Here is a 19,635-nt window from a genome sequence, read left to right on the forward strand (position 1 = left end):
TTTCATACCCCAGTGGCACCTGGAATGCCAGCAGGACAGAACCATTCACTGCCCTGGAAAGGGGGCTGAGGCCAGGGGGCCAAGTTGTCTGGCTGGGCAGGTGCCACACTCACAGAACCCAGCAAGCTAAGATCCACTGGCTTGAAATTCTCACTGCCAGCACAGCAGTCTGAGGTTGACCTGAGACGCTCGAGCTGGGGAGGGGCGTCCGCCATTACTGAGGCTTGAGTAGGCTGTTTTACCTTCACAGTGTAAATAAAGTCACCGGGAAGTCCAAACGGCAGAGCCCACCACAGCTCAGCAAGTCCGCTGTGGCCAGACTGCCTGTCTAGATTCCTCCTCTCTGGGCAGGGCATTTGTGAAAAAAAGGCAGGAGCCCCAGTCAGGGGCTAATAGATAAAACTCCTATCTCCCTGGGACAGAGCACCCGGGGCAAGGGGCACTGTGGGTGCAGCTTAGGCAGACTTAAACATCCCTGCCTGATGGCTCTGAAGAGAGCAGCAAATCTCCCATTTGATCTCTGCTAAGGAACAGACTGCCTCCTCAAGTGGGTCCTGACCCCATGTCTCCTGACTGGGAGACACCTCCCAGTAGGGGACAAAAGACACTTCATACAGGAGAGCTCTGGCTGGCATCTGGCAGGTGCCCCTCTGGGATGAAGTTTTCAGAGGAAGGAACAGGCAGAAATCTTTGCTGTTCTGCAGCCTCTGCTGGTGATATCCAGGCAAACAGGGTCTGGAGTGGACCTCCAGAAAACTCCAGCAGACCTGCAGCAGAGGGTCCTGACTGTTAGAAGAAAAATTAACAAACAGAAAGGAATAGCATTAACATCAATAAAAAAGGACATCCACTCAGAGACCCCATCCGAAGGTCACCAAAATCAAACACCAAAGGTAGATAAATCCACGAAGATGGGGAGAAACCAGCTCAAAAGGGCTGAAAGTTTCAAAAACCAGAATGCCTCTTCCCCTCCAAAGGATCACAACTCCTCACCAGCAAGGGAACAAAACTGGACAGAGAATGAGTGACGAATTGACAGAAGGTGGCTTCAGAAGGTGGGTAATAATGAACTCCTCTGAGCTAAAGGAGCATGTTCTAACCAAATGCAAGGAAGCTAAGAACCTTGAAAAAAGGTTAGAAGAATTGCTAACATGAATAACCAGTTTAGATAACAACATAAATGACCTGATGGAGCTGAAAAACACAGCTCAAAAATTTCGTGAAGCATACACAAGTATCAATAGCCAAATTGATAAAGCAGAAGAAACAATATCAGAGATTGAAGATCAACTTAATGAAATAAAGGAAGACAAGATTAGAGAGAAAAGAATAAAAAGGAACAAACAAAGCCTCCAAGAAATATGGGACTATGTGAAAAGAATAAATCTACCTTTGATTGGTGTACCTGAAAGTGATGGGAAGAATGGAAAACACTCTTCAGGATATTATCCAGGAGAACTTCCCCAACCTAGCAAGACAGGCCAACATTCAAATTCAGGAAATACAGAGAACACCACAAAGATACTCCTCGAGAAGAGCAACCCCAAGACACATAATCATCAGATTCACAAAGGTTGAAATGAAGGAAAAAATGTTAAGGGCAGCCAGAGAGAAGCCAGAGAGAACCCACAAAGGGAAGCCCATCAGACTAACAGTGGATCTCTCTGCAGAAACCCTGCAAGCCAGAAGAGAGTGGGGGCCAATATTCAACATTCTTAAAGAAAAGAATTTTCAAGCCAGAATTTCATATCCAGCCAAACTAAGCTTCATAAGTGAAAGAGAAATAAAATTCTTTACAGACAAGCAAATGCTGAGAGATTTTGTCACCACCAGGCCTGCCTTACCAGAGCTCCTGAAGGAAGCACTAAACATGGAAAGGAACAACTGGTACCACAAACGTAACAAATTGTAAAGACCATCAACACTATGAAGAAACTGCATCAACTAACAGGCAAAATAACCAGCTACCATCACCATGACAGTATCAAATTCATACATAACAATATTAACCTTAAATGTAAATTGGCTAAATGCCCCCAATTAAAAGACACAGACCAGCAATTGGATAAAGAGTCAAGACCTATCAGTGTGCTGTGTTCAGGAGACCCATCTCACCTGCAAAGACACACATAGGCTCAAAATAAAGGGATGGAGGGATATTTACCAAGCAAATAGCAAAAAAAAAAAAAAAAAAGGAGTTGCAATCCTAGTCTCTGATAAAACAGACTTTAAACCAACAAAGATCAAAAGAGACAAAGAAGGGCATTAAATATGGTAAAGGGATCAATGTAACAAGAAGAGCTAACTATCTTAAATATAGATGCACCCAATGCAGGAGCACCCAGATTCATAAAGCAAGTTCTTAGAGACCTACAGAGAGACTTAGACTCCCACACAGTTTAACACACCACTGTCAATAATGGACTGATCAACATGACAGAAAATTAACGAGGCTATTCAGGACTTGAACTCAGCTCTGGAACAAGCAGACCTAATAGACTTCTATAGAGCTCTCCACCCCAAATCAACAGAATATACATTCTTCTCAGCACCACATCACACTTATTCTAATATTGACCACGTAATTGGAAGTAAAACACTCCTCAGCAAATGCAAAAGAACAGAAATCATAAACAGTCTCTGAGATCACAGTGCAATCCAATTAGAACTCAGGATTAAGAAACTCACTCAAAACTGCACAACTACATGGAAACTGAACAACCTGCTCCTGAATGACTACTGGGTAAATAAAGATATTCTCCGAAAGCAATGAGAACACAGACACAAAGTACCAGAGGGAAGTTTATAGCACTAAATGCACACAATAGAAAGCAGGAATGATCTAAAATTTACACTCTAACATCACAATTAAAAGAACTAGAGAAGCAAGAGCAAACAAATTCAAAAGCTAGCAGAACTGAAGGAAATAGAGACACAAAAAACTTTTAAAAAATCAATGAATCCAGGAGCTTGTTTTTTGAAAAGATCAACAAAATAGATACACTGCTAGCCAGACAAAGAAGAAAAGAGAGAGAGAACAATCAAATAGATGCAATAAAAAATGATAAAGGGGATATCACCAGTGATCCCACAGAAATTCAAACTACCATCTGAGAATACTATAAACACCTCTAAACAAATAAAATAGAAAATCTAGAAAAAATGGATAAATTCCTGGACACATAAATCCTCCCAAGTCTAAACCAGGGAGAAGTTGAATCCCTGAATAGACAACAAGTTCTAAAATTGAGGCACTGATCAATAGCCTACCAACCACAAAAAGTCCAGGACCAGATGGATTCACAGCCAAATTCTACCAGAGGTACAAAGAGAAGCTGGTATCATTCCTTCTGAAACGATTCCAAACAATAGAAAAAGAGGGAATCCTCCCTACCTCATTTTATGAGGCCAGCATCATCCTGATACCAAGACACACACACACAAAAAAAAGAAAATTTCAGGCCGATATCCCTGATGAACATTGATGCGAAAATCCTCAACAAAATACTGGCAAACTGAATCCAGTAGCACATCAAAAAGCTTATCTACCACAATCAAGTCAGCTTCATCCCTGGGATGCAAGGCTGGTTCAACATATGTAAATCAGTAAACATAATCCATCACATAAACAGAACCAATGACAAAAACCACATGATTATCTCAATAGATGCAGAAAAAGCCTTTGTCAAAATTCAACACCCCTTCATGATAAAAATTCTCAATAAACTAGGTATTGATGAAACATCTCAAAATAATAAGAGCTATTTATGACAAACCCACAGCCAATATCATACTGAATGGGCAATAACTGGAAGCATTCCCTTTGAAAACTGGCATAAGACAAGGATGCCCCCTCTTACCACTCCTATTCAATGTAGTATTGGAAGTTCTGGCCAGGGCATTCAGGCAAGAGAAAGAAATAAAGGGTATTCAAATAGTAAAAGAGGAAGTCAAATTGTCTCTGTTTGCAGATGACATGATTGTATATTTAGAAAACCCGATCATCTCAGCCCAAAATCTCCTTAAGCTGATAAGCAACTTCAGCAAAGTCTCAGGATACAAAATCAATGTGCAAAAATCACAAGCATTCCTATACACCAATAACAGAAAAACAGCCAAATTATGAGTGTACTTCCATTCACAATTGCTACAAAGAGAATAAAATACCTAGGAATACAACCTACAAGGGATGTGAAGGACCTCTTCAAGGAGAACTACAAACCACTGCTCAAGGAAATCAGAGAGGACACAAACAAATGGAAAAACATCCCATGATCATGGATAGGAAGAATCAATATTGTGAAAATGGCCATACTGCCCAAATCAGTGCTATCCCCATCAAGTTACCATTGACTTTCTTCACAGAATTAGAAAAAAACTACTTTAAGTTTCATCTGGAACAAAAAAAGAGCCCGCATAGCCAAGACAATCCTAAGCAAAAAGAAGAAAGCTGGAGACATCATGCTACCTGACTTCAAACCATACTAGAAGGCTACAGTAACCAAAACAGCATGGTACTGGTACCAAGACAGATATATAGACCAATGGAACATAGCAGAGGCCTCAGAAATAACACCACACATCTCCAACCATCTGATCTTTGACAAACCTGACAAAAACAATCTATGGGGAAAAGATTCCCTATTTAATAAATGGTGTTGGGAAAACTGGCTAGCCATATGCAGAGAACTGAAACTGGACCCCTTCCTTACACCTTATACAGAAATTCACTCAAGATGGATTAAAGACTTAAACCTCAGACCTAAAACCATAAAAACCATAGAAGAAAACCTAGACAATACTATTCAGGACATAGGCATGGGCAAAGACTTCATGACAAAAACACCAAAAGCAATGGGCACAAAAGCCAAAATTGACAAATGGGATCTAATTAAACTAAAGAGCTTCTGCACAGCAAAAGAAACTATCATCAGAGTGAACAGGCAACCTGCTGATTGGGAGAAAAATTTTGCAATATATCCATCTGACAAAGGGCTAATATCCAGAATCTAAAAAGAACTTAAACAAATTTACAAGAAAAAAAAATGCCATCAAAAAGTGAGCAAAGAATATGAACAGGCACTTCTCAAAAGAAGACATTATGCAGCCAACAAACATATGAAAAAAAGCTCATCATCACTGGTCATTAGAGAAACACAAATCAAAATCACAATGAGATACCATCTCACACCAGTTAGAATGGTGATCATTTAAAAGTCAGGAAACAATGGATGCTAGAGAGGATGTGGAGAAACAGGAATGCTTTCACACTGTTGGTGGAAGTATAAATTAGTTCAACCATTGTGGAAGACAGTGTGGTGATTCCTCAAGGATCTAGAACCAGAAATACCATTGGACCCAGCAATCCCATTACTGGGTGGGTATATACGTAAAGGATTATGAACCATTCTATTATAAAGACACATGCACACATATGTTTATTGCAGCACTGTTCACAATAGCAAAGACTTGGAACCAACATGAATGCCCATCAATGATAGACTCAATAAAGAAAATGTGGCACATATACACAATGGAATATTATGCAGCCATAAAAAAGGATGAGTTCATGTCCTTTGCAGGGACATGGGTGAAGCTAGAAACCATCATTCTTAGCAAACTATCACAAGAACAGAAAACCAAACATCACACATGTTCTCATAAGTGGGAGTTGAACAATGAGAACATATGGACACAGGGAATGGAACATCACACACCGGTACCTGTGAGGGGGTGGGGGTAAGGGGGAGGGATAGCACTAGGAGAAATACCTAATGTAGATGACAGGTTGATGGGTGCAGCAAACCACCATGTCACATGTATACCTATGTAACAAACCCCCAGTTACTATGAGAGTATAACCTTGACAGTAAAACCAGTTAAAAATAGTTACTTATGAAAGTAGATGTCAAAATCATAATAATAAAATATTAGCTAACCAAATATTTAATAATATGACTATAATTGTTGAAATACAAAGATAACCAAATATTAGTAAAATCTATTAATATAATTTATCACATTAACAGAAATATATAATTTTTAATACACATTAAAAGGTATTTCTAAAATTCAGTTCACTTTCACAATAAAAACTTGTAGACCAAACTTGGACTAGAAGAGAATCTTTTTACTTAATAAATAAGGTCTATCAAAATGTACACAAACATCGTAATACATGGGGAAACATTAGAGGCAGGCTCTTGGAATCAATAACAGAACAAGGATACCACTATTGCCGCTTATTTTCAACCTAGTGAAGGAGGTTCCAGCCAAGTGTAATCAGAAGTTTAAGAACTGAAAGTGAAAAAATAAAATTATTCTCATAGTATATGAATTTCACGTTTTAGACAAGATAATTTATAGACAACTGTTTGGAAGTAAGAAAATTCAGAAACATTGTACAATTTAAAAACCAATACACAAAATAAATAGTCTTTTTTTTTTTTTTACCAGAAAAACTGTTATAAAATTGAATTGGAAAAAACTGCATTGACAATAAAACTAAAACTATAAAAAATAAATGCAACAAAAATCATGTAAGATAGGTATGAAAAATTATAAAATCTTATTGGAAGACATAAAACTAAAACGGTGGTGAAAATGTTTATGGATAAAAAGCCTCAATATTATAACATGTAAATTTTATACAAATTTACCTATAAAATCTATGCAATTGAACAGGTTGTTAATGTAATCTGAGAAATTGATCCTAAAATTAACTCAGAGGAGTTAAAGGCCAAGAAGATCCCAGAATGTTTTTAAGAAGGAAAAGTGGGAGAATAATTCAAGGGACTTACATGGCTTTATATCAAGACTTACTCTAAAGCATCAATAGTTAAAAAGGGTAATTGATCAACAATTAAGCCATTAGACTAAAAGAATAGAAAAGAGAATCTCCAGGACAAATTCCTATATAGGTAAGTGGCAGAGGGAAAGTCAGTGGGAGAATGAGTGGATGAATAATATTGCCAAAATGTGTTATCCATATCAAGTTTTTAAAAAAAATCTTTAGCTTACATGACATACAAAACTATATCTTAGATAAATTATAGACCGAAGAACAAACTGTAAATACTAAATATGAGGATATTTTCATGAATTCAAGGTAGAGAAGAATTTCCTAAATATGACACCAAAAGCACAAACAAAAATGGAAAACATTTTAAATTTCTTTAAATTAAAATTTAAAACTTCTACACAGTAGTTTACAGGACAAGCCACAAACTTGAAAAATATACTTATGAAGCCAATTAATTTCAAAGGATTCATGTCTAGAATGGCAAATCTAGAACTTTTTGATCCAAAACAAGTGAATAGTCTTAAAATTGTTGAGGACCTGAAAGAACTGTTCTTTTCTGACATGTATAATTTTAAAAATAGAAAACTTACAATATTTATAAATTTATTTAAAGTGATCAAAAAACAAAATTGTATGTTACTATAAATAACAAATTTCCTGCAAAATAAGTTCACCATAACAAATGGAAAATAACTTTAATGACAAGAGTGGTCTTGTTTGGATTTTTGCAAATCTCTATGAAGTCTAACCTAAGACAGCTGGCTGGATTCTCTTATCTGCTTCTGCATTCAACTTACTGCAATCTTATTTTAGTTTATGTATGTAAAGAAAATCCAACCTTACACAGATTGTAGTTGCAAAGAGGAAATCCTCACTCACACTCTGAAAGAATGTCAGTGTCTCCCAGGGTCTCTGAACCGCACTTTAAGAATCACTGTTCCAGAATGAAGAATTTCTACAATTCAATGAGAAAAAAAACATAAAAGGCCAAAGGTTTAAATAAGCAGCTTGCATACCAGGAGATCCAAATGTCCCAAAACATTTTTGTTACTGTTCAATAACTTTAGTAATCAAGGAACTTTAATTTAAAATGACAAGATAAATTTCCATACCCAAAAGACTAACCAAAAAAAATTAAAATCTGGAAATTATAAATTTTCATGAGTGTTTAGAGCAATGGCAATCTTTATGCACTGCTGATGGATTTGTAAATTGTCACCTTTTGCAGGAAAAAAATAAGCAATATTTAATAAAGTTTCAGCTAGCCATACAGTGATACCAAGAAATTTCCCTTCTAGATATGTAATTTAAAGAAGCACCAGGCCATTTGCACAAGGTTGACCTTCAGGTCATTGTTTGAATAACAAAATTAAAAATAACCTAATAGAAAAATAGCTAAATAAACTGTGTTATGTAGTACAATGGAATTCTATGTAGCGGTTAAAATAAACTGACTGTACTACATTTTTTAAAATCACTTAGAAATATTTCACCTGTAACATTGACTAAGTTTCAGAATGCTACACAGAATAGGATACATTTTTAAAATTTATGACTGCATGAAAGTAATACCATGTATCATTTCTGTATATAGTAATTATGTGTGTGTGTGTGTGTGTGTGTGTGTGTGTGTGTGTGTGTGTATAGTGAAAAAATTAAAAGCATAGTAAAGAAAGTCATACAGCTTCAGAATAGTATGTATTGCTGGACAGACAGGGAGGGTGATCAGAACAGAAAAGAATACAATTATATCTCATGTTTTATTCATCAACAAGCTAATGAAAACTGAAGCAAATATGGATAAATAATATTTGTTAAAATTGCATGATGGGAGATATATATATACAGTTATTCTCTATACCTGGCTGTATATTTATTTCATAATATTTTTTAAAAATTAAATTAAAAACCTAGGTTCCCACCAGGTAGTGTGACAACAGACATGCAAAATTAGTTGGGATTGAGGTATATAGCTGCAATTTTAAAACATATGCATGGCAACTTCAGGACAATAAAATGACATTTGAATCATCAGAGATAGACTTATTACTTTTCAGTAATATGTTATTAATACTCTATCCCCATGATTGTCCTTCTGGGTAACAGAATGCTTTTGCTAATGTTTATTATTTCCCTGCAGATGGACAGTGCTATGAATATAAATGGATGGCCAGCGCTTGGAAGGGCTCTTCCCGAACAGTGTGGTGTCAAAGATCAGATGGTATAAATGTAACAGGTAAACCTCCAGTTTCTCTTTGTTCTTTGAAAATCTTCCTGTAACACACATGTGATTGGTTGAAGAAAATAATTAAGGAAACAAAGTTACTCTCTTAGTACTCAAAGCCTGTTTGGGATTCAGGATGCCTAAGCTGTACATATCCATCTGGTGACCAATGACAAATTATTTTATTTTATAATGGTTCAAATTATCTCTCACCTAGCCTTTTTAGGTATTGCTGCTGAAACTTATTTAATTAAAATACTATCTAATTCTAATAAATAATTGTTATAAATAATTTTCAGACCTTTTCTAGAAATTTTATATATGAATAACTTACTATATGTTTAAAAATCAATTTTTTTGACTTTCTGCTTTTGTGCCTTGAAGGCAATATAAATGCAGACCAAAAATACCACCAAGGGAATATGATTATACAAATCCAAATACCTTGATTAAATTCAGAAGTCTATGATTTAGAGATTTTTAAATTAATTAATAGGGAAGACCTACTGGTACATTTCAAACCCAGACCATCTGAGCAGCTCACCTACTGTGCCCGCATCCCCAAATTATTATATATCCAAAAAAGAAATCCAAAGGAAGAACTTTATTTGATTCTACTTCGACCAACATAAACCTCCAAAGAACTACTCTAGTGTGCAATTACTAAAGGCCTATCTGAAGCCTGTAAGCATGAGGGATCCTAAGGACCCCTTGAAGCAGGAAGAGACTTTGGCTCAAGATAGGTAGTGAACCACCAAGCAAATTTCCTAGAAAGAAATGCAAGTCAGAACCAGAACCTTAATTTCAGGCACATGGACCCAGAAATCTAAGCCTTTCCATAAGCAATTTCTTTTTATAAATCTAACTTACAGGAATTGCCATAGCATAGCAACAGCAGGAGTCTTGACAGTTAACTGCTCAGGCAGACCTGCTTACTTGCTGCTGTTTTGACCCTGCTGTGGGGGAAAAAACAGTGTGCATTTGGATGCGTCTGAGTAATGTTCGTTTATAAATTTAACTTTAATATATACAGTAAGAAACAGGAGCAAGGATCAATACGGTTTTTGAAAACTATCCATCTTTATATTGAATTTTAAATTACCTGGATTTATTGAAACCCAATTACTTATTTCCTCCATATGGGAGTTGGATCAGGATGTCAGTTTTTTTTCTTGTGAAGATACGATTTTATACATGAGAAAGCTCTCTCAAGAAACCCTTAACAATAACAACTCCCTGTGGTCACATACGTAACAAAGAAAAAACATCTAGTAGAAACCCTTTGCTCTCTCACTGTACTATTTTTTGGGAGAAAAATCTGCTCCATCTGCCCCACTCTAAGAGACATGGAGTGAGAAGAGTCCTGACAGGGATAGACAGGCTTTCTGAATGAGAAGGTGTTACAGAAGTCATCCATTGAGCTCAGAGATTGGAAATAAATGTCTCCATTCTTTTTTAAATTATTCAAAGAAAATTTAACAGCTTCTCTAGATGATCCTATAAGTGTGCAGTTTTTTTCAATAATGGATGCAAATAATATTTACCTGACTTTTCTTCTACATATTAAAAACTCTTTTTCCACTGCAATTGGGGCTATTCCCCCAATGCAAAGGTAAGTCAAATTTTAAAAGACTTACCGATAAAATCATATTTTTAATTTCTTTTCAATTCAGCAAAGTGTCCAATGGATTATTTCTAATGCTATTCAGTATCAAAAGGCCAATGTGTAAATGATTTGTGTTAAACTCTATATGCATTCTTCTTTCATCTTTTAGGAGAGATTCTTTATGACAAATAGACAAGCGTGTAAAGTATATTACCTATCTTGATCGAGTGCTTTAATTTATGAATTGTCCTTATAAGAAGCTCAAAATATTGCTTTTTGTGTGTGTGTTTAAGAATAACTTCAATGTGGCCAATTAACTGCGATTGCCTTGTAATGACTAATTGCTTTTCTGTGACAATTTTTCTATGAGTATTTTGTGACTGTAATATTGAGAGAAACAAAGAATTAGCAATAGGCACCTGTGATTAAATTCCAGAGAATCATCAGTTCCATAAATAAAGAAAAAATTTTGTTTTGCTAAAATTCTGTTACACTGAACATGTATAGTTTGAAAATATGAGCTTCCTTCACGTCACCAATGTTTTTTATGACATCTATTTTCACCTTAAAACCTCACTTGAGACAAATTAGGCACAGTTGGTACTACAGTTGAAAATAAATGAGAGAGAAACAGCTGTAATATCAAGTTAAAACCATAGTGCAAAACAAATGATTTAGTAGATAACATTTGTTTTCTTCTCTATATCCAAAAAACACCATGAATTAGCAGAAATTGTGACTTTTCTAAAAAAGAAATATGCATTATTTAAAGAAAACGTTTATTTAACATAAATTAAAGAGCTAAAGAGTTATTTCAAGGGACATGAAAACTATTGTTTTGAATCTCCGAGAAAGAATTTTAACTTGAAATGAAATCAGCTTTTCAATTGCTGGACTTGGATTCATGTGCTCCTGACAGAAAAAGCTTGTGTGCAATTAGTATTTTCAAAATAGCAGCTATAAAATCATCCTTTCAACAAATGCTTGTTGAATACCTGCTGAGTACCAGGCACTGAGCTAGCTCCCCTGGGTAAGAAGGGCCTGGAGTCACTAAATAAGGTGGTCAAGGTTAACCAAATGTTTCACAGTCAACCAGTGACAGAAAAATTCCTGGGATTCCCAAGGTGGTTCAAGATTCAAAGACAAGTCACTAACAACAGTGTATTTTCATCATAGCAAGATATATTATTTGTCAAAACATGATTTTCTGTTCTGCAGGGGGCTGCTTGGTAATGAGCCAGCCTGATGCCGACAGGTCTTGTAACCCACCGTGTAGTCAACCCCACTCGTACTGTAGCGAGGTATGTGTAAATTCATCAGGGCAGACAAGCCAGCTCCATCATTTGTCACCCCACTGTCTCTTATGCAGTTTATCTTCCTCCAAAGAAAGCATGTCTTGAGGCATAAAAATCCCATTTTAGACATCTCCTTTTATCAATCTAAAAAGCCCTGAATTCACTTGCTTTCACCTTTAGAATACGTTTTTATATAATGCCAAAAGTATGTTTCTGTGTGGTTAAAAATATTACAGGAATTATGTATAGTAATTCCCAAAACAAACCTTGTTTAAAGCCTTCTCTTCAAGTCAGGTCTGTTAGACTTTCAAAGACTCCTTGCATGGCTAGTGTAAATCTTCTTGTTCTCCTGCAGACAAAAACATGCCATTGTGAAGAAGGGTACACTGAAGTCATGTCTTCTAACAGCACCCTTGAGCAATGCACACTTATCCCCGTGGTGGTAATACCCACCATGGAGGACAAAAGAGGAGATGTGAAAACCAGTCGGGCTGTACATCCAACCCAACCCTCCAGTAACCCAGCAGGACGGGGAAGGACCTGGTTTCTACAGCCATTTGGGCCAGGTGAACTGACTAGACTAGTGTTGAAGTAGAAACCTTTAGTTATTTTAGGCAATGCCAAAGGATTAAAAAAGTGAGCAAGCATTTTTATATGAGCTATTGATTATTTTATCTACATGCATTTATTCTGATAGTGCCATCTATTCTTCAATTTTTTACTATCATTATGGAAAATAACTCGTATTTGAAGTTCAGAGAAATGAAATTACATTCTTCTGAAAAAAAATTTTGGATCAATATGATTCAATTCAATTCCAGTCCAAAAATTACAAGTATAATTAATTTCAAATTGAACAAAGTTAGAAACATGAATTTTAAAAAATGTGTTGTCATTCAGAACTAGGATAAAGGAGACTATAAAGACATTCCAGAATTTTTCATTTGATCATAGGAACAGTAATAGTTTGACCCTTAAATAAAAACATCAGTAATGCAGTTCTGTGCCAGGGCACACGTGTTAGCTAGACCAGTTTGTATTAGCCCTAAAAGTCAGCATACTCAAATGCTTGGAATCTGTACTAGTGCCAGATAAACAGGGAGACAATGGAGCCTTCCCTTCTGGATAGGATGATCCAAATTTTTTTTCACGTTCACAGTCAGCTCTTAATGTATCTGGTAATAAATGCAAAGCCAATACAGGCAAATGCTTGAATACCTCATGATATGCTATTCTCTACTCTGCACACTTTCCCTCCTCAGTTGGATTTCATCATATGCTCATCCCTAGAACTAACCTGGTGCTTGAAAATGTGCTACATGGTTTATAAAGCAGCTAATATGCCACTTTTTCTCACATCCTAGAGGAACTACTAGTCCATGAAGCAATCTCCAGGCAGAGCCAGGCATAGTCTACTTTAAAATGCCATTAGAAACATGAGAAAAGATGAAAGGAATCTGCATAGCTAGCACGTCTCCATTTCTATGCATTAAGTCTGAATACTTTCCCTTATTGGAGAATAAATATTGGATTTTTAAGATATTTTAAATGTTTGGGTGATTTGCTTTTAATCACATTATTCCTGCTTTAATTGGCTTATTTAGCTGATAGTATGATTTATTTTGCAAAGCTGACTTATCTGTGTAAGCATGAGAAACTCTTCCCTCAGTGTTTAAGACAATGGACTAGCAGACAACCAGTAGCAATTTTGACCTTTACTAAGAATTGAAGCAGATCACCTCAGATCAAAACCAGTCCTTTTGAAAAAAAAAAAGAATATTATTGTCATTATTTTAAATTTTATATATAGTTTCCCCAAAGTTAAAATTTTAATATATTTAAAAGGTGCATGTTCTGAAAACTTAGATATTCTTTGATTTTGAAAAACCCCAAAAAACATTTGTTGAAGAAACTCTCAACACAGAGAACCTCAATCATGGAACAGCTCTTTTGATTCTAAACTGAGCTCAAATTAAAAAAAAAAAATCTTTAGGATTAGAAAGAAAGGATATTTAGAATATTAATTGAGTTTATTCCCAGCAAATGAACCTCTAACTTGATCTAACTCCAGGCGAAAAAATTCCACAGTACCAATTTCCATTTGATGCCTTTCAAATACTGAATAAACCAGAGTCTATGTGAGGTCAATTTTGTCCAATCTATAATTTTAACACTAAGATCAAATATTTAATTGCAACAGAAAATATATGTTGATGTGAGGATCAAATTAAATTAGCCAGTGTCATTAATAACATCTTGTGCTTGAAGTTTATTCAGAGCATAAAACTGAGGAGTTCAAAGATGAGACCAGAAACCCAAATTACAAAAGTTCCTGTTATGTCTGATTCCATATAATAGAAAAGGTAGAAAAAAATTATTTATAGATCCTTTTATATGTTAACCAAACCAGTTGTTTTTGAAAATGACATTGTCAGCCAATTTTAAAGCACATTGTAAGTGCTGACTAGATAAAAGATTATTAATTCCATAAAATGTTAAATATATTCACTTTCATTTTACCTGGAATAAAAATGACAAGGTTTTGTTTAAATACCTATATGCATTAACTCTAGTTTGTAGAAACTTTCTTAAAATTGCATTTTTCATCTTTTCTTATCATTGCAATTCTCAAAATAGATTGAAAATCAGAAGAAAATGTTTATATAGCATTACACATATATTGAGTTTGAAGTAAAATTGAGATGAAAGGTAGCTGAAGTTTAGCCAAAGAAACGTGAAATGTGATGTCAAACATTTATAATTTTTCAGTTCAATTTTCCTTGATAGCTTATCTTTAATGAAGCAGAATCTAACTCATAATAGCAGCTTTGCATTAATCATTAACTGTGCTGAAGCAATAATTCTTTCTGGGTTTTGAAAGAAATTGGTCATATATGACTGATCATTGGTCATAGTTAAAGACTGCCTCATGTATACCAGACTAATGTAAATTAATGACTAATATCCCTTCTTCTTAGATGGGAGACTAAAGACCTGGGTTTACGGTGTAGCAGCTGGGGCATTTGTGTTACTCATCTTTATTGTCTCCATGATTTATCTAGCTTGGTGAGTGTTTAAATAATTAAAAATCCAAAGAGATACTTAATTGTAACACAGAAACAGCAAACTAATGTCTCAAATAAGTACTCTACATTTATCTGGTGTTCACATGAATTTCTAAATAAACATGGCTTTAGTCCTAGATGGGCTAAAAGCTACCAGATCTGAGCCATTTCGTTTGTAAAGATGAGCAAGAACTTGCTGCAGGTCATCTTCTCGAGTATGTTCTCTTGCATACTTTCAAGAGAATATTGCTTTGTACTAAATATGGTGAACTGTAGATTTTTATATTGAATTACTAATGGAGGAAGATATTACAGTAATACCTGATCATATTCAACTATCTTTTAAAACATGTATTATTTATAAATTATGCATTATTTATAAAGGTTTCTGGCCAAATGAAAATGACCCTACTATGATTTTATTTCTGTTGTTAATACTAAAAGAATCCCACTTGGATAATTTATCTTTTGTAGGATAGTAAAACACTTGAAGTTTACTTAGAGTTTATTCAAAGCATAAAACTGAAATTCAAGATCAGAAAATCAAATTCTAAGGTAGACTTTAGGCAATGCAGGCAACGAGGCAATTTCAGTTTATCAATTTGCTTTTACATTTTTCGCTTAAAGCAATCAAATTTACAATTAGAAACTGATTTTCTTTCTCCTAATTCCGAATTTTTTTACAGCAAAAAGCCAAAGAAACCCCAAAGAAGGCAAAACAACCGACTGAAACCTTTAACCTTAGCCTATGATGGAGATGCCGACATGTAACATATAACTTTTCCTGGCAACAACCAGTTTCGGCTTTCTGACTTCATAGATGTCCAGAGGCCACAACAAATGTATCCAAACTGTGTGGATTAAAATATATTTTAATTTTTAAAAAGGGCATCATAAAGGCAAGAGTGAAAATCATACTGCCACTGGAGATATTTAAGACAGTACCACTTATATACAGACCATCAACCGTGAGAATTATAGGAGATTTAGCTGAATACATGCTGCATTCTGAAAGTTTTATGTCATCTTTCCTGAAATCTACCAACTGAAAAACCACCTTCATCTCTAAAAAATAATGGTGGAATTGGCCAGTTAGGATGCCTGATACAAGACTGTCTGCAGTGTTAATCCATAGAAGTTCCTAGCATGAAGAGCTACTACCAAGATCTCCACAATACTGTAGTCAAATTAACATGTGTACTCAGTTGAATGATACACATTATGTCAGATTATGTACTTGCTAATAAGCAATTTTAACAATGCATAACAAATAAGCTCTAAGCTAAGCAGAAAATCCATTGAATAAATTCAGCATCTTGGTGGTCAATGGTAGATTTTATTGACCTGCATTTCAGAGACAAAGCCTCTTTTTTAAGACTTCATTCTTGTCTCTCTCCAAAGTAAGAATGCTGGACAAATACTAGCATCTTAGAAGAACGAGTCCTCAAGTTCAGTATTTTATAGTGGTAATTGTCTGGAAAACTCATTTACTTGTGTTAATACAATACGTTTCTACTTTCCCTGATTTTCAAACTGGTTGCCTGCATCTTTTTTGCTATATGGAAGGCACATTTTTGCACTATATTAGTGCAGCATGATAGGCGCTTAACCAGTATTGCCATAGAAACTGCCTCTTTTCATACGGGATGAAGACATCTGTGCCAAGAGTGGCATGAAGACATTTGCAAGTTCTTGTATCCTGAAGAGAGTAAAGTTCAGTTTGGATGGCAGCAAGATGAAATCAGCTATTACACCTGCTGTACACACACTTCCTCATCACCGCAGCCATTGTGAAATTGACAACACGGCGGTAATTTAAGTGTTGAAGTCCCTAACCCCTTAACCCTCTAAAAGGTGGATTCCTCTAGTTGGATTGTAATTGTTCTTTGAAGGCTGTTTATGACTAGATTTTTATATTTGTTAAGAAAAAAAAGGAACTGGATGTCTTTTTAATTTTGAGCAGATGGAGAAAATAATGTATCAATGACTTTTGTAACTAAAGGAAATCAAAATTATATGTTGATTTTTCTTTCTCTTTGATTTCCCAGTTTCAGATTGAATGTCTGTCTTGCAGGCAGTATTTCAAAATCCATAGTCTTTTGCCTTTCTCACTGGCAAAATCTGAAGCAATCTCTTCAATGTATGATTTCAAAACTAAAATTTTAAAAGAGAAGAATAAATATCTTGTCCAAGACTTCATTACATATCTAGACCAAGAGTGGCAAACTTTTTCTGTAAAGGACTATATAGAAAATATTTTTCACAAGGTCTATGTTGCAACTTCTCAACTTTGCCATTCTGCTAATGCAATCTTAGTAAATAAAAGAATGAATTTAACTGTTTTCCCATATAACTTTCCTTACAAAAACAGCCAGTAGGCCACCTTTGCAGGTCATATTTTGCTGACCCCTGGTCTGGATGTTTTTTAATGCTAACTCTCCATGGTGTCATCTTTCATTTTCATTCATTTACCCACTGACTGTTCGGTGTTCAAAGGTGAGAATTTACAGTCATTACATTTCCCACTGTATCAGAAGTAGCTATATTTTCTACAGATGTAGCCCTGGGAATGGCACAGTGGAACAATATTTAACTCAGCAGACTTCTTGCAAATGAAAAAACTCAAAAGGTGCCATTAAAAAGCAATACCATTTTCAGGCAACATTATTGCAACAACCTTTGTGAGAGAGGACACTAGCTTTTCAGGATATTTGAAAAATAATATAACATGCTATTTTATCTTAAACAGCTGTGTTCCTGTAAAAGTGTTTTGGCTTAGAAGGTATTTTACCTTCATACTGGAGTATGAACTCCCCCTGCTGTTCATTAGAGTATTTGCAAAGATTACAAAAGACATCAGGTTAGGATGTCATTGTCCCCAAAATGAAAATATTTGTATGTATTTCAATAAGAACTAAATGCAGTAAGTGCTAATTCCTCATTCAATATTCACTATATTAGGAAATATAAATCATTTCAAAGAGAACAGGTAGTCAGAAAGATGAAAATTTTACTTTAAAGCAAGGATTTAAACAAAGAAAACCATAAAAACAAAATCCTTTTTATCTGTTTTATTGAAGAAAAAATAATATTGTTACTCTAAAACTGTGATTGTCAATATATATACTCAGGGGTCTTCCAGATAATCCTAAAGTTGATCTCTTTGAATAAAATAAACTCCATTTGTCCAAAATAGTTAAGAAAAACTCTATTGTGGTTACTTGAAAAATTCTTATGAAATGTGTGCAACGCCTAATAATTTTGAAATGTGGGATAGAATATCTACTAAAGCTATACTTAAGATATTGTAAAATGTTATTAATTCAGAAAAGATTAGTATCATCCTACCTATAAGAATTAAATTAGAAAATCAAAATTATAGAATGTTATGAAAAATACAAGACACTTTATTCATAAATTGATTAGATTTTACAGCATATATGCATATATATATATATATACATACACACACACACACATATATGAGAGAGGAAATTAGGTCATATTGAACCTAATATTAGAGAACATATTGGAAGGTCACTGTTAGGATAAATAAATACTGGATAACCTCGTTAGAAAGGTGGAAAGAGGAGAATGTAGCAATCTGGCTATTTTGGACAAATGGAAGGTTATTATATTCAGGTTTATGACATGAAAATGGCCTTATTTTTGTTTCTGGCATGAGACAATAATGAGTTAAATATTTTATTGGAATTTCATCAAAACCTTATTTTTCCTGTTCCTTCTAAAAATTTGAGAGGGGAATATAGTAGTAACTTCTCTATTGACACTTTTACCTTACCGAGGGGGTAAAAGATGTAGAACTGCTGTTCCCTAGAATGAAGGTCTGTTTGGTTTTTAAAAGAAGAAGAGCAGAAAAAGTTTGACACAGTATTATATGATTTTGCTGGACTATTTCACTAGAAACCATGTAGAATAGGACTAACTGATCTCTTTTGAAAGGGGCTGATTTGCTTATTTATCAATACCTAATCCAATATGTGGACTGTAATCTTAATTTCAAAGCCTTTTTTGAGGACACTACGGTGTAGCTTAAGTGAATTTAAAAAGAGTGCATAAAAGCTTGTTTTTAATTACTTATAACAAAGCACAAATTACTTCTAACAAGGCAAATATTTATTGACACATAAGACATTCTGCTAGGCACTGTAAAAAAAAAAAAGTTAGTAATGGCTTTTTTATACATAGGTACTTAAGACATCCAAAAGAAGGAAAAAATGCTTAATGAGTGAAGATAGCACTGAAACATGTTGACTTTTACTCTAAGTGTGTTTCTAGAGGGGGTTAGTATTTTCCCCTACGTAATGTACATGTCTTTAGGCCATGGTATTAGGAGTTTGATTTTTCCCTGCCCCAACCTCAGGTAGGTGGCAGTGGTCATTGTAGCTTAATCAGACCCCTGTTAAGTTCCTGGGCATTTCCAGGTAAATTCACATCTTCCTTCTCACAGGAATTGAATAGATCTCTCACACATTTATTTACCTCCCCCAACAACCTGTATCCTTGGCCCTTTCTGATTATTTTCTCTGCTTGGTCTCTTTCTACTCTCAACAGCTATTCTTACCTACTTCCCACTAAACATGCCCAATTTTTTAATTTAAAAGAATTCCTATATTTCCTTC

At 35.0% G+C, this 19,635-nt stretch overlaps 1 protein-coding gene across 1 annotated transcript in view; it reads left to right on the plus strand.

The window, feature by feature from the left end:
* The window catches only part of THSD7A (thrombospondin type 1 domain containing 7A), a 481,161-nt gene extending 461,961 nt beyond the window's left edge, over positions 1-19,200 (plus strand). Inside the window, exons 24-28 of the mRNA XM_002818197.5 lie at positions 8,943-9,038; positions 11,851-11,933; positions 12,283-12,493; positions 14,906-14,993; positions 15,679-19,200. Of these exons, the coding sequence (XP_002818243.3) occupies positions 8,943-9,038; positions 11,851-11,933; positions 12,283-12,493; positions 14,906-14,993; positions 15,679-15,763 (563 nt within the window). The 3' untranslated portion in view covers positions 15,764-19,200. The remainder of the gene's footprint in view (positions 1-8,942; positions 9,039-11,850; positions 11,934-12,282; positions 12,494-14,905; positions 14,994-15,678) is intronic.
* The last annotated feature ends 435 nt before the right edge of the window (positions 19,201-19,635 follow it).

The sequence above is a fragment of the Pongo abelii genome, chromosome 6 (genome assembly GCF_028885655.2).
Source record: "Pongo abelii isolate AG06213 chromosome 6, NHGRI_mPonAbe1-v2.0_pri, whole genome shotgun sequence".
In the NCBI taxonomy this organism is placed as follows: domain Eukaryota; kingdom Metazoa; phylum Chordata; class Mammalia; order Primates; family Hominidae; genus Pongo; species Pongo abelii.